At 45.5% G+C, this 15,674-nt stretch overlaps 1 protein-coding gene across 1 annotated transcript in view; it reads left to right on the top strand.

The window, feature by feature from the left end:
• The window catches only part of BTBD7 (BTB domain containing 7), a 90,973-nt gene that overhangs the window by 58,046 nt on the left and 17,253 nt on the right, over positions 1–15,674 (top strand). The window contains exons 4-6 of the mRNA XM_051826430.3: positions 9,050–9,258; positions 10,980–11,055; positions 15,046–15,206. Of these exons, the coding sequence (XP_051682390.1) occupies positions 9,050–9,258; positions 10,980–11,055; positions 15,046–15,206 (446 nt within the window). The remainder of the gene's footprint in view (positions 1–9,049; positions 9,259–10,979; positions 11,056–15,045; positions 15,207–15,674) is intronic.

The following is a 15,674-nucleotide window of genomic DNA, read 5'->3' as shown; positions in this document are numbered from 1 at the left end:
GGATTTCAAAAAAATTTCTGCACCAAAATAAATTTTATTTCCATTTTCCATGAACTTTTGAAGTACCCTTCTACTTCGGTTTTTATAGAGTACATTTGATGATCTCATTTCTGGGAAAATAGGTTCAAACTATTTGAATCGCTATTGATAATACAATATTGATGAGTTATAGGCAACTAGTAGAAACCTAGATTGTATTTTTGAATATTCTTTTTTTCCAATAAGTCATTTCTTTCTTTTTTTTTTTTTTTTTTTTTTTTTTTTTTGATAGGCAGAGTTAGACAGTGAGAGACAGAGAGAAAGGTCTTCCTTTTCCATTGGTTCACCCTCCAGTGGCTGCCTCGGCCGGTGCACCGCGCTGATCCGAAGCCAGGAGCCAGGTGCTTCTCCTGGTCTCCATGGGGTGCAGGGCCCAAGCACTTGGGCCATCCTCCACTGCACTCCTGGGCCACAGCAGAGAGCTGGACTGGAAGAAGAGCAACTGGGACAGAATCTGGTGCCCCAACTGGGACTAGAACCCGGTGTGCTGGCGCTACAGGCAGAAGATTAGCTTATTGAGCTGCGGCGCCGGCCCCAATAAGTTATTTCTTGAAATCAGACACTCTATTCATGATCACTTTTTTAAAAAGATTTATTTAGTTATTTGAAAGAGTTAGAGACAGAAAAATCTTACCCCAGATGGCTGCAGCGGCCAAGGCTGGGCCAGGTCAAAGCCAGGAGCTTTATCCAAGTTTCCCACGTGGGTGCAGGGCCCAAACACTCAGTCCATCTTCCGCTGCTTTCCCAGGCCATCAGCAGGGAGCTGGATCAGAGTGGAGTAGCCAGGACAGGAACCAGTGCCCATATGGGATGCTAGCATCGCAGGTGGCAGCTTTACCCGCTATGCCACAACACTGGCCCTTCATGATCACTTAAAATTTCAACAACTATCACACAATGGATGTTGTTCTTTCTGCATTTCCCATAATGTTCTTTCCCATTCCCATAAAGTGTATTTTTTTAAGTTTTACTTATTATTTATTTGAAAGGCATAGTAACTGGGAAAAGAGAGATCGTCTACCTGCCGGTTCATTCCCTAAACGCCTGCAACCACTGGACCTGTCCATGGGTCTGCAGCTGCTGGGCACCAATGTTGGTCAGCAGGGCTGGGGTTGGGAGGAAGTGGTGGTGGGTGCAGAGAAATGGAGAAGCAAGGACAAGCTTGGACCCATGGGCTCTGCTGCATCTGCCTGTCACTACATCTAGCCGCAGTGACAGAGTAATGGCTGCTGCTCCCTTCTGCCTTCCAGGTGTCTGTCTGTCTCTCTCTCCTTCCCTCCCTTCCTCTCTCCCTCCCTCCCTCCCTCTCTCCCTCCCTCCCTCTCTGCCTCCCTCCCTCTCTGCCTCCCTCCCTTCCTCTCCCTCCCTCTCTTTCCCTCTCCCATTCAGCTTTGGAACCATGCAGGAATAGAGGTGATGGGAAATAGTTCTAGCTTAAGCAAGGTGAACAACCAGCACAATCTCCTTCCCTTACCCAACCTGGATTTGCACTAGCCTTTGCCGGTACTTCAGCGGTCTTGGCAACCTCCCAGGTGAGCTAACCCAGACATTCAACCCAGAGGATCTGATGTGTTGGTTCCCCCATCAGTAGGTGCTACAATTGCCAGGTCTAAGTAATCGCTGGGTAAAGCAACCTGAAGATGTCCCTTAGGTTGCACACGACTCCATCACAACCCTAGTACCCTGGTGCACCGTGTGCAGGATGTCCCCCACAAGTGCACCTCCACGACCTGCCAGTCCACAGAGCCAGGCCTTGCAGTGCTCTGGGTATCTAATTTTTTCATCCCAGAGCAGGCACTGTGCTTTTTGCTCTTAGACTGCTGTGAACCTGATTCTGGTTATTGGTTTGGAGGTAGTGAGAAAAGGCAGGGGCAGATCTTAAGTAGGACAAGTATCATTGTTTTAGGCACCTGATCTCCAGCAAGGAGTTAGAGGAGCTGCTTTCCCAGCCCAGAAAATTCCGATAAATATGCTCAACTCACCCACCCAAATCGCCCCATTCCATGTTTCTGTGTCCAAGTGTTCCTTTCAGGCCTTGTTGAGGTTTTACTCGAGTTGTTTGTAGCTCTGATACCCTTAAAGTGGAATCTGGAGCCTCGGTGCTGGCTGTCTGCCTTGCAGCTGCAGGAAGCAGGTTCTCTTTAAATACTAGCCTGGAAGTCTTCAGACAAGAATGCCTAGATTTGGGAGTTGGAATCTGTTTTCTTTTTTCATGGTTTTGAAACCTGTTAACTAAAACCTGCCAACATCAGGGCCTTATAGTGCCTAGTGTTCCCATTCCATTCATGTGCCACCACTACTGCTGAGCTAATATTTCACCTTCCACGTACACCCCATTTTAATTCACTGCTTACGCAGTGAGGTCACCCCACTTACCAGTAGGAATGGGGTCTGGGGTGAGGTTTTCTCTTCCTTTCTTCCTTCCTTCCTTCCTTCCTTCCTTCCTTCCTTCCTTCCTTCCTTCCTTCCTTCCCCCCCTCCCTCCCTCCTTCCCTCTTTCCCTTCTTCCTTCCTTCCTTCCTTCCTTCCTTCCTTCCTTCCTTCCTTCCTTCCTTCCTTCCCTCCTTCCTTCCTTTTCCTTCCTTCCTTTTGCCATTTAGAAGAAGTTTGAGAATTTCATTCAAGAATCCTGACTTCTAGGGCCATTTCTGGTTAGCTAGCTATCTTTGGGTGTTTCTTCCTGTTCTCTACAATTCCTGCTCTGAGCACAGGCTGGAACGAAGGCATGTGTGCAGTCATTTATCTGAAAAGTAATCCCATGAACTGGAGGGAGAGGGGGCTGAGAAAGGAGAGCAGAATGAGAGTGAATCGCTGAGCCCCGCACACTGGAGGCCCTGGGTTCAGATGGGTTCTCAGTACGGTCCTCCTGAGGAATAGCAGAGAATTTATTGTCAGCTCTCAGAAGTCTCAAAGTGCGATGTCTAGCTACTGTGGACACTGAGGAGCTGGTTGGCTTGTCTTCCTGCCCTTATGTCTGACTCTCATTTCGTGCCTTGGAGCTGGAATTCTCGGTCGACTTTATAAAGTAAAGATATATAGGGGTGATGTGATGGTGCTGCTGTTTTAGAAAACTTAAACCTTTCAGCAGTGTGCTAAATGGATGGATACTGGAGGGAAGGACATGGGAGGAAGCTTTTCAGGATGAGGTGCTGGGGATTGGGACACAGACGACGTTGATGGGAATGGAAAATAGAGCAGCTAGCCTACTTGTGTGTTGAAAGAAGAGTCAGTAAGACACGCTGCCCACTAAGATACAAGAGCTAAAAGAGGGCAGGCAGGCACAGTAGAAATTTAAGATTTCTAGCCTATAAGAACAGTATATAGACACCTTGGCTCCCCTGTAGCCAAGATAATCCTCAGAACACTCGTGGATTGTTGAAGCCTCTGTGTGGAGACTGAGACTCACAGCCGGTGTGTTTGAATCAGCTGGCTAGTGGGATAGTCAAGAGTTAGTGATAGAACTGCTGGAAATCAAAGCCCAGGCTGTACTTACTACTTCCTGGCACCCTCACTTCCTGCTTGATTCATAATTCCTTTCCTTGGTACTCAGAATCAGCCATGTATGTGTTAGGAAAGAATCAAAACAACTTTTCCTGTTTGCACTTTGAAGTCCCATCCCTGCCTCCAGTACTGCTGAAGTCACCATACCCATGTAAGGCTGACTGTGCCATGAGCCTGTGACGCTGTGCACATCACGTGAGAGAGAATCACCATACCCATGTAAGGCTGACCGTGCCGTGAGCCTGTGACGCTGTGCACGTCGTGTGAATCACCATACCCATGTAAGGCTGACCATGCCGTGAGCCTGTGACGCTGTGCACGTCATGTGAATCACCATACCCATGTAAGGCTGACCATGCCGTGAGCCTGTGACGCTGTGCACGTCATGTGAATCACCATACCCATGTAAGGCTGACCATGCCGTGAGCCTGTGACGCTGTGCACGTCGTGTGAATCACCATACCCATGTAAGGCTGACCGTGCCGTGAGCCTGTGACGCTGTGCACGTCATGTGAATCACCATACCCATGTAAGGCTGACCGTGCCGTGAGCCTGTGACGCTGTGCACGTCGTGTGAGAATCACCATACCCATGTAAGGCTGACCATGCCATGAGCCTGTGGCGCTGTGCACATCACGTGAGAGAGAATCACCATACCCATGTAAGGCTGACCGTGCCGTGAGCCTGTGACGCTGTGATGCTGTGCACATCACGTGAGAGAGAATCACCACCAGCCATTCCCTGCCAGCTTCACTTCCTGTCTCCTTCCTCCTGTTCCCAGCTCAGCCCCAGGGTGAGACTCTGAACCTGGGAGCCTTACACGTTTCCTGATGAGCTGTTGAAAAGCGGTTTCCCAGTGGCGTTGGTGAAACAAGTAGGGTGCTTAGGAATTACGAAGAGCGTGGGGGGAGAAAGATGGATCCTGACGGTGTATTCAGAGAGCTGGCAGCATGGAGGCTTGTTTTAGTTACCAGAGGAACACGATGAGGAGAAAAACAAAAATTTTGATAAAACCAGAAAGTGACCATATTTAATGTGCAGCTGTAACAATCATTTGTATTACTAAATTCCAAATTAATTTGTTTTATTTCTTTATATCTCAGCCTTGATTTTTCATTCATATGGTTATATAGCTCAACATTTTGAAAGACATTTTTGCCCACATTAAGAATTAGAAAAAATATTCAGTGAAAGAGAATAGAAGAGAGCGTTTAAGCAAGTAGGAGGTATATCTGTACAGTGTGATTATCACACAAACAAAAGGAATTTTATTTATTTCCACCTTTTTAGTTGTATTTATTTTAGAGACAGAGAAATGGAAAGGGAGCTCCCACCTACTGGTTCACTTCCCAAATTATCACAGTGGCTGGGGCTGGGCTGTGCCAAAGTCAGGAGCCAGAAACGTGATCCGGGTCTCCCCCATGGGTGGCTGCAGCCCAGGTACTTGAGCCACCACTGCTGTCACCCAGGATTTGTGTTTTAAGAGGGTAGAATCAGAGCCGGCGCCGCGGCTCACTAGGCTAATCCTCCGCCTTACGGCGCCAGCACACCAGGTTCTAGTCCCGGTCAGGGCGCCGGATTCTGTCCCGGTTGCCCCTCTTCCAGGCCAGCTCTCTGCTGTGGCCCAGGAGTGCAGTGGAGGATGGCCCAAGTGCTTGGGCCCTGCACCCCATGGGAGACCAGGATAAGTACCTGGCTCCTGCCTTTGGATCAGTGTGGTGTGCCGGCCACGGCGGCCATTGGAGGGTGAACCAATGGCAAAGGAAGACCTTTCTCTCTGTTTCTCTCTCTCACTGTCCACTCTGTCAAAAAAAAAGGGGGGGGGTAGAATCAGGCGCGGGAGCTGGGTATGGAGCCCAGGACTCCGACATGTGATGTAAGTGTCTTCACCAGCCCCTTAACTGCAAGGGTAATGCCCACCCCACAAAAGGAATTTGAGGACGTTGACTTCATACCTTGTGCCATCTTCACAGCAGTAATGATGAAAAGCTGCCCTTTATTCATAAATGCTTTCGCTACGGGTGGTATTTTTCTATTACAAGGAAATTGTGAATAAAAGCTTTTGAGGCTCTCCAGAACGTTAGATGGTTTATTGGTCACCCAGTGCTGTGTAATGAACCACCTGCGAACCTCCAGGGCGTTTGGCAGTGAACAGTTACTTCTCAGAACTTGCTGAGGCACCCTACATCAGTGTGCAGCAGCTGCCTCCACTCTAGTGGCTCTGCTCCAGTGCTGCTTGTTTTCCTCCTCTGACCAACAGGCCGGCCACAGCACGTTCTGTCTATGGCAGAAAGCAAGAGGGAAAGCCCTGTTCCCAAAAAAGGAGGGGACTTCAGGTGGAGCAGCACTATTCGGTGAGCTAAGTACAGGAATTGAGAGTGGTAGCATTTAGAAACTTTTCGAGCAGTTTGACCTTGCAGCATTCATGCCAAATTTTACTGAAGTGTCACAAGCCCATGACAGAAGGAAAGAAAGAAACCCAAGAGACTTTGAGAAGTGCTGAGATAGGACTTATGGCACTCTGCTTACTAGATGGCTGTGCTGATGTGTGCACTGGTCTTGACACATTTGCTAACATCACTTTGTCACGAAGAATCCAAACATCTCTGACGTGTTGATCATGTTTTGGACCTACAAAACTGGACCCAAATGGACCAAGAAGGTGGCGTTGTTTGAAGCCCTGGGCATCCCGCCTGCTGGCCTTTCCCTGCCAGCACCCCTCCTGCCTTCCTGCTGTATTGATGTCTTCATTCCATTATCAATAGCCTTGACAAAGGGCGTATCATCATTATTGAAACCCTTTATCATGATGTCCAAGTATTAATTTGAATAAATAAGACGCATCCCTTTAGACAGTGAGAGAGAGACACACACACACACAGAGAAAGGTCTTCCCTCCGCTGGCCCACTCCCCAGATGGCCGCTACGGCCAGCGCACTGCGCCAGGAGCCAGGTGCAGTTTGATAAATCTCTTGACAACCCTGTGAGTTAGGAAATGTAGCCCCACCATTACAGATGAGGAAACTTCAGGCTCAGAATTAAGTGACTTGCCCAAGTCACTTTGCTACTAAGTGACATACAGGAATGGAGTTTCAAGTCCAAGGTGTTTAATTCCAAAGCCCAATTTTTCCTTCCACATCCTGCTGCTTGTTAAACCTCAGAAATTTGAATGTGTGATGGTGTTTACTTCTCTTTCTTTACCTCTGCCAATATACTGGTTTAGTAGGAATGTGACCTATCATTTTAAATAACCCCCTTTTATCTAAATTTCCTCTTCATCAGCATTGCAAACACATCTTGGGAGATCGCCTTTCCTCCCAGACTGACTCTCCCACTCGGTGCTTCTCCAGTGGCCGCTCTGAGACAGCAGGACCGGCGGAAGCCCTCCGCTCAGCATTCAGGCTCGGACGTCAGAGCTCGCCGCTGCTTCCCTCCTCTCCCCAGTGCCTACGTGTGCCTTTGGGTGTCACTGCGGTGCTCTCAGAATTCCTTATACAAATGTTTTAGTGTTTAGACTAAATAAATTAATCCTGCATTTTTTTCTGTTACTGTTTTTGCAAAAATGTTATGTTTTGTAACAAAAGCAGCCTGGGTGTCTCTGGCCATGGTTCTAACCTTCAGTATCAGGTTCTTGTCCTCCGTCCCTAGTGTGGAGAGCCAGCCTCTGCACCTACACTTCTCTAGAGGGTCCTTTATATAACAGAAGAGAAGAGAGACCTGCTCATTGTTAGAAACTCCCCAACACTGAGGCGAAAGTCTCCCTACTTGTAACATTTGTTTCCCGGGACTTGGCATTGATGTCAGTTCCATCAGACAGTAAAAGCTCTTATGTGTGTCCCCAGCCTCCCTTACATAAAGACAGGTAATCTCATCTGCTTGGCGCTCTCCTCCTGGCTTATGTCTCAGACTCTGCTCTTCCTGTGCCCTCCTGAGGATCCTGCAGTTTCATCAGTGCCCAGAACAACACAGCACTCCACGGGGGAGCAGGGCAGCATTGGCCCCTTGATGAAGACTGAATGCCTGAATCTTGAAAGCCTGAGACTGCTTCAGCTTTTATGGCAGCCCTGCCGGATTTTTTTTTTTTTTTTTTTTTTTTTTTGACAGGCAGAGTGGACAGTGAGAGAGACAGAGAGAAAGGTCTTCCTTTGCCGTTGGTTCACCCTCCAATGGCCGCCGCGGCCGGTGCGCTGCGGCCGGTGCACCGCGCTGATCCGATGGCAGGAGCCAGGAGCCAGGTGCTTCTCCTGGTCTCCCATGGGGTGCAGGGCCCAAGCACTTGGGCCATCCTCCACTGCACTGCCTGGCCACAGCAGAGAGCTGGCCTGGAAGAGGGGCAACCGGGACAGAATCCGGCGCCCCGACCAGGACTAGAACCCGGTGTGCCGGTGCCGCAAGGCAGAGGATTAGCCTTGTGAGCCGCGATGCCGGCCTAGCCCTGTCAGATTTCTGTCATTCATTCTGTTACAATGCTAGACACCTGTGATGCTTTGTATGTGGTACCTTTCGTAAAAGGGGATGAGGCATTACTTATATTGGCCACTGACAATCTTATATCATCTGAAGCTGGATTTCACCCCCTTTCTCTTCCCATCTTTCATGGCTGGACGTATAAATTTGGATTCTGAAAGTCTCTGGCACTGGTGGGTGCCCGTTCTTTCAGCCGTGTCTTAAAGCTCTGAGCTTGTTAGCAGTATGTGGAGCCACATTGTTGCTGCTGCTGGTGGAGGCTAAACTTCTGCTCACATTAATGAAAAACTGCTGCCCAGACATTTCCCCTCCACAATGTTTGTCCCTCAGGGTTGACTTCTATCTTATCTTTGTCTTTTGAAACGATCTTTCCTAAAGACAATAGCTAACTACCTCGGATTTTCTTCTTTGCTTCTTGAGCACTTAGAATGCTGTAGTTTCTTTTTCCAGGATCCTGGCCCATTTCCCTTAAACCATTTATTCTTTACATGTTTGCTAGAATTAAGCCCAGGTGAGCATGAAACTTTTGATATTTTGCCTGTTTCCTACGGGATTAATGAAAACCAGTGCAAAGCATTATGTTTTTATTAGGACCATACAAAGAACAGATATGTCTTTGTATCGGCAGCCCACCTGTCTGCTCAGGTGCGGGTTCTTCCATCGGTCAGCTGTCATCTCCGTTTCCTCTGGCCAGCTCCACAGCTATGTCAGCTCTGCCTACCTCCTTTCCTGCTTCGTCCATTGCTTTCCACGCTAGGATCTCACTCACATTGTTGGACTTGTACAAAGATATTTATTTCCTGGACCAATTGGAAAGATTCACTGCCTTTTTCTATTGGTCTGTCTGTGGGGCAGTAGATTTCCATGGATGTCATAATCTACAGTAACCTCATCCTACCAAGTCTTGGTGATTTCCATGGATTTTATTTTATCTTGAGTTTTTTTTAACTACTGCTACTTTCAAATATAGTGTCTAGCACTCTAATGTTCAAAAAGTAATATTTATGATTAATCTCAAGAAGTTATTTGCCTTCTCTTTCAGGCTGTGAGGATATCATTGCTGAGAGCATCTCATTAGATACCTTAATTGCCATCCTCAAGTGGAGCTCTCATCCATACGGCTCTAAATGGGTCCACCGACAAGCGCTGCATTTCCTCTGTGAGGAATTTTCCCAGGTCATGGCTTCGGATGTTTTTTATGAACTCAGCAAAGACCATCTGCTTACTGCTATCCAGTCTGACTACCTACAGGTAATCATTTATACACCTCTCAAATTCATTGTCATTCATATGTGCGCCAGGAAGCCCATCTGTGTCTTACTCTTCCAGCGAGGGCAAGGCAGGGGGAGCGAAACAGACAGTGATCGAACCACCCGTGAATGCCCTCTTCATACTTATACAGCAAAAGCCTTGCGACTCACTGGCCCTCCATGCACGCTGCTACCATGACTTGATTGTGAACAAGCCCAGGTCGTAACCAGCTACACCCAAGTGAGATTGAGGCAGTAGGCAGGGTCAGAAACACATCCCAACGGTGATCCACTTGGTTTCCTCATGTGTATTTGCTGACGCAGTTTCTTTCCTTTTGGTGGGGTCTCAGGTACTTGAATTGCAGACATTAGCTTAAGCAGCACTGAGTAAGGATCACACGTGTTTTTGCCAAGGTATAATAATGTTTTCAACTACTTACTTTTAATCAGAAGTCATTTTTAGCAGATTGTTGTGTCCTTGGCTTTTATATGTTAATCTAATTTGGTAATTAGATTTAAATATTGCAGAAAAAAGCTTTCAGGAAAATTATGTTTTCAAGCTTAATTTTCTCTTACATTGGCTGCATGAATTTTGTGCTAAAAGCTATAGCAATTTTAAAAAAAATTTTTTTAGAGACATAGAAACAAAGAACTCCCACCCACTGGTTCATTCCCTACATGCTCATAGCGACAAGCTAAGGGCTTGGAGGGAGGAGCCAGGAGCTCAATCCAGATCTCCCAGGTGAGGGGCATGGACCCATTTCTTGAGCCATCACTGTTGTCTCCCAGGCTCTGCGTTAGCAGGAAGCTGGAGGCAGGTATCAAACCCAGGGACTCTGGTGTGGGACAAAGACATCCTAAGTGCTAGGCTAAGCACCTGCTCCTGAAAAAGCTATAAACCCATTGATAATTTATCATTTCTTTGTACAATAAAAATTATAAACTGCTACCATCCCAGTCCAAAATGCAATTAAGAGTTAAGAATCCATTGAACAGCTAGCTGTGCTTTTCCTTTGTCGATTGCTTTGGTTGCAGGGCACATGTTACCACCCTTGGGCTTGGTTTGTGGAGGGTCTGTGTTATTAGCAGACCTGTTGCACTATCCTGATCAAGACTGGAGGCTTTCTGGGAGTTAGGACTTCTCAGTTCTCTCAGGTTGTTGTCTTTAGGAGCTCTGCGTTCTTTCTTAGAGAGTAGAGAACACCCGAAGAGCAGAGTGGTTTGCGCTAAGATTTTCCGTAAAGCACAGCGAAGCACGGATGCTGTGCCATTTCACAGGTGTGCTCCCAGGTCCTGCACCATCAGTGGAGGCGTCTTCTCCCAGGACAAGCTGCGGGTCTCATTCTCCAGGAGAGAGTTGTCATTCCCTGTCTCATTTATCTCTCGCTGTCTCATTCCAAAAGAAAGAACTTAAGGCAATATGTAGAAACTTTACAGTAAGATAAAATGGATTTATGATTAGAAGGGAACAGGATTTTTAAAAAAGGTGGAATTAAGAATAAAAATGTAGTTGGAGCTGAGAGTGAGGTTGATGGATAAAGCATATGTAGCACAGTGTTGTGTGTGTTGGCTGTTGTTGGACCACAGGTTTAACTCTCAGTGTAAAGAGTAAAATGTGGTGAGCTGCGTTCTCTGTCTACATAAGGGCACAGGAAATGTCATTAACGGAATTACCATTTATCTACTTTCACTAAACAAATATCAACCATTTTTTTATTGTAGGCAAGTGAACAAGATATCCTTAAATATCTGGTTAAATGGGGAGAGCATCAGTTGATGAAAAGAATAGCAGACAGAGGTAAGCTCAGAAAATTCGCTGGAGAGGTATAGTTTGTTAAAGTAAATAGATCAGAAGCTTTGATAACCTTAAAAAGGAAAATTTCACTATTTTTTTATGTGTCTAATAAGGTATGTTGACTGATTCATGGAAGTATCACAATGAAGAATTTGGTATAATGACTGAAGATTTATAAAGCACCTTGTTAATGAAAATATTCTGGAGTTAGTGGTGGTTGCACTTTGGTGTCAGTGTACTAAAAGCCTCTGATATGAGTGAAGTGGTGAATTTAATATATGAATATTTTTAAAAACCAAGGATCGCGTTGTTTCACACGTTTTAGGAGGTGACAGGGAAACAGTATTTCTGACCTCAGCTGGCGTTGCTGCACAGCAGCAGGTGGGATCACATCCAAGTCATATCATCTCGGAATCACCAGGATTTTATTTGTGTCTAGGGTTAGCCCAACTCCTTCTTCCCCTCATGTAGTATTGTGTTCTTCTACAAACTGAACCCAGACCATCAGCTTTTTTTTTTTTTTTTTTTGACAGGCAGAGTGGACAGTGAGAGAGAGAGACAGAGAGAAAGGTCTTCCTTTTGCCGTTGGTTCACCCTCCAATGGCCGCCGCGGCCGGCGCGCTGCGGCCGGCGCACCGCGCTGATCCGATGGCAGGAGCCAGGAGCCAGGTGCTTTTCCTGGTCTCCCATGGGGTGCAGGGCCCAAGCACCTGGGCCATCCTCCACTGCACTCCCTGGCCACAGCAGAGAGCTGGCCTGGAAGAGGGGCAACCGGGACAGAATCCGGCGCCCCGACCGGGACTAGAACCCGGTGTGCCGGCGCCGCTAGGCGGAGGATTAGCCTAGTGAGCCGCGGCGCCGGCGCTACCATCAGCTTTTAATTAGAAAAAATCAAGTGCAGATTTCCCTTTCCTGACATTTTTCAGTAGCTTTTTTAGGTGTAATTTACATACCACAAAGTTCACCTATTTAAAGTATTCAAGTCACTGGTTTTTAGTACATTTACAGAGCTGTGCTGTCAATTTTATTTCTCCTGATTCATTTTTCTGTGGCCTGCAAAAGCCTCTAGCAATTCTCAGATTTGAACTTTTTTTGAAATATAAAAACCATTACAATTAATTTGGAAAGTATTTTGAATGCCAATATGAGAATGCTTTGAAAAAATCAAAGTGGAAAGTGGAATTAAAAGATGGAAGTTTAGGGGCCTGCACTCTGGCATTGCAGGTTAAGCTGCTGCCTGTGATGCTGGCATCCCCTATCAGAGCACTGGTTCAAGGCCTGATTGCTCCACTTTCAGTCCAGCTCCCTGCTGGTGTGCCTGGGAAAGCAGTGGAAGATGTCCCAAGTCCTTGGACGCTTGCTTCCTGCGTGGGAGATGCTGGTGGAGTTCCAGGCTCCTGGCCTTGTCCTGGTCTGACCCCTGCTGCCTATTAGAGTCACTGGGGGTGTGAACCAGCAGATGAAATTCTCTCTCTCTCTATTTCTATCTCTGTCTCCCTCTCTCTCTCAATAACTCTGCTTTTCAAATAAATTATGTGTTTTTTGTTGTTGTTGTTGTTTTTTAAAAAAGTGTAAGTTTAGGGGCAGATCTTGTGGCACAGCTGGGTAAACTGCAGCCTGGGACAGCCGTATCCTGTTTGGAGACTGGTGAGTCCCGGCTAACCTGTCATCCAGCTCACTGCTAAGCAGCGGATGTTGGCTCAGTTGCGTGAGTTCTTGCCACCCAGGTAGAAGACATGGAGTTCCTGGCTTCTGGCTTTAGCCTGGCCTGACCCGAGCTGTTGTGGCCATTTGGCAAGTGAACCAATGGATGGAAGATCTTTCTCTCTCTGTCTCTCCCTCACTTTATGTCACTCTGCCTTCCAAATACATAAGTATATGTATATATTTTAAAGTAATTTTATTTTGGTATAAAAAATTTTGAAATCTGTGCATAGTTTTGTCATAGTATATGTTTTCCATGAACTATTTCAAGAGCCCTCAGATGGACAGATTCAAATTTTTTTGCACCAAAATAAACTTACCTTGTAATTCCATTTTCTACAAACTATTTGAAGTACACTCATGTTTGCTCTTCTGTTGTTTGTCAGCGTTGTAGAATGTAACTGCTGCAATAGCAAGAATTGATTGTATACAATTGATTAATACAATGTAATAATCATTACAGGCCATAGACTTGTTCATTGGTGTAAGGTTGGTGATTATGAAATGTTATACTTATTTTGGGCAGATAACAAGCATCCTTAGAGTGATAAAGTTTCTTTTAAAATAATAGTTTTCGCCGGCGCCGCGGCTCACTAGGCTAATCCTCCGCCTAGCGGCGCCGGCACACCGGGTTCTGTCCCGGTTGCCCCTTTTCCAGGCCAGCTCTCTGCTGTGGCCAGGCAGTGCAGTGGAGGATGGCCCAAGTGCTTGGGCCCTGCACCCCATGGGAGACCAGGAGAAGCACCTGGCTCCTGCCTTCGGATCAGCGTGGTGCGCCGGCTGCAGCGCACTGGCCGCAGCGCACTGGCCGCGGCGGCCATTGGAGGGTGAACCAACGGCAAAGGAAGACCTTTCTCTCTGTCTCTCTCACTGTTCACTCTGCCTGTCAAAAAAAAAAAAAAATAATAATAATAATAATATTTTTCAAAATGGGTTAGAATGGTAGGTTTTGTAGGGATAATAATGAAGCTAAAAGCATCAAGCCACCCCTTTGTGTCAATCACCTTTGGATATAAAGGTTTTGACCTTACTTGTACATTTGGGAGTTTTGTGTGATATATCGTATGAAAACAGGATGCCACTACTTTAAAAAAAAAGTTTTTTTAAAAAAGGTAATGCCTTATGTAAGTATTAAACTAAATCATAGTAAGGCAAAGGAAAAAGTCCAATTTCCACATGCTTTGAACAATTTTATTTTGAATGACTCCGAATAAACTTCACTTCTTGAAAACAGACATGTATTGAACAATACAAGGTACCCTGTAAATATGTTCAGCTTTTAAAAACAGTTTAAGATACATGGATATCTTATATTTATCTGTATATATAATCTTATATATATGCATATATATTTATCTTATATGTATGTGTATATTTTATATGTACGTGTATAGATATGTATGTATATGTATGTCTGTATGTCAGTCACATGATTTAAGGGGATAGCAGTTTGGCTATAGAATATTTGCAGAACTCCAGCATTTGCATTTGTGAATGATTATCTTATTCAGTGGTTTTGGTTTCTTTTTTTCTTTGTTTTTGAGAAAACATTGCTGCCTTCTAGATTAAAAACATGGTCAAGAATTTTCAAAATTGTGTGATTTTTCTTCCTCCCTCAATATCCAATAAGCACATGAATACTTCAGCTCTTCTTGCACTAATCCCCAGTGAAGAAATCTTCATCTTCTGGCCTGCAGGAGGGACATACAGGACATTTCAAAGGTCAAAAGGTCTACGTTTAGGCAGTCATATTTCCATGTCACAGAAGTTTAGGAGACTTAATCAAAATCTTAAAACTGGAGTACACATTAGGTTGTGCTGCTTTGGGCACCAAGTGATAAATACATTAAATTGCTTTTAAGCATAAAATAGTTTAATGAACATGTCGATAACCTATAGTGACCAGAAAACAGCATATGCCTTGCCATGCCCTTATTGTACTAAAAACTGTTAAAATTTGAAAAGTTTAAGAAAAACCCTTGATCAGATTAACTACCAAGTTATCACTTCTCCTTTGAGTCAGTGTCCAGAAAAGAATCCTTTATCCTTTAGTGCAGAACAATCAGAAAAGAATGTTAGTGTACTGCTGCTACAATGGTTTCTTTCTCCGAGAACACCTCTGTTCAGTAAACTTCCTGTGGCTGGAAAGGAGCTGATGTGTGATCTTTCTTAAAGCAGGTGTACTGACGTATATAGAGTGGTGCCAAGAATGTGTGCACAAGGGAAGGAAGAAAGTCTGTCTCTGGGTATTTGAATTTGATTGGAGAATTTTCATTTTTTCGGTCTTAGAGCCAAACTTACTGAGTGGCACTGCCCATAGTGTGAACAAAAGAGGAGTAAAAAGACGGGACCTGGACATCGAAGAGCTGAGAGAGATCCTTTCTTCTCTCTTGCCCTTTGTGCGAATTGAACACATCTTACCTATAAACAGTGAAATCTTCAGTGATGCAGTAAGTGTCGTCTTTCTTCATTTATTCCTCTCATGAAAAGAAAAATGCCAGTCTTGCCTCTTCTTTTAGTCACTGTAAATAATTTGTGCTGCTAATGAAGTACTGCAAAGCTATAAATTCCACGAGGACGGACTCGGGTGTGTTTTGTCTAATCCTGTGTCCCCAGGTGTCTGTCACAGCGCACAGATGAATGGTGGGTGGAGGAGAGTGGGTCGAGGGATAGGGAGGTCTTCCTTCTGCAGGAGCATCATTTCTCGGGAGGTGAATGCAGTCTTTTATACTTTTGGAGACTGTTCAAGAATGCACTGGGTCAGAAAGCATAAGGCTTATTGATTCAGTCTTAGAGCAGTGTATGGATCTTGTGGTTGTAGTTCAGACCCACCTGAAAATAAATCAAGCTGGTCATACTACTTTTATATTTTTTTAAAAAAATTAAAGTTTTAAAAACTAATATGGTTGGGTGACTAG

Source organism: Oryctolagus cuniculus, chromosome 20 (assembly GCF_051225735.1).
Source record: "Oryctolagus cuniculus isolate XC-2025 breed Fujian yellow rabbit chromosome 20, ASM5122573v1, whole genome shotgun sequence".
NCBI lineage: Eukaryota > Metazoa > Chordata > Mammalia > Lagomorpha > Leporidae > Oryctolagus > Oryctolagus cuniculus.
Note: the sequence above shows the minus strand (reverse complement) of the source record. Positions and strands in the feature narration are given on the sequence as shown.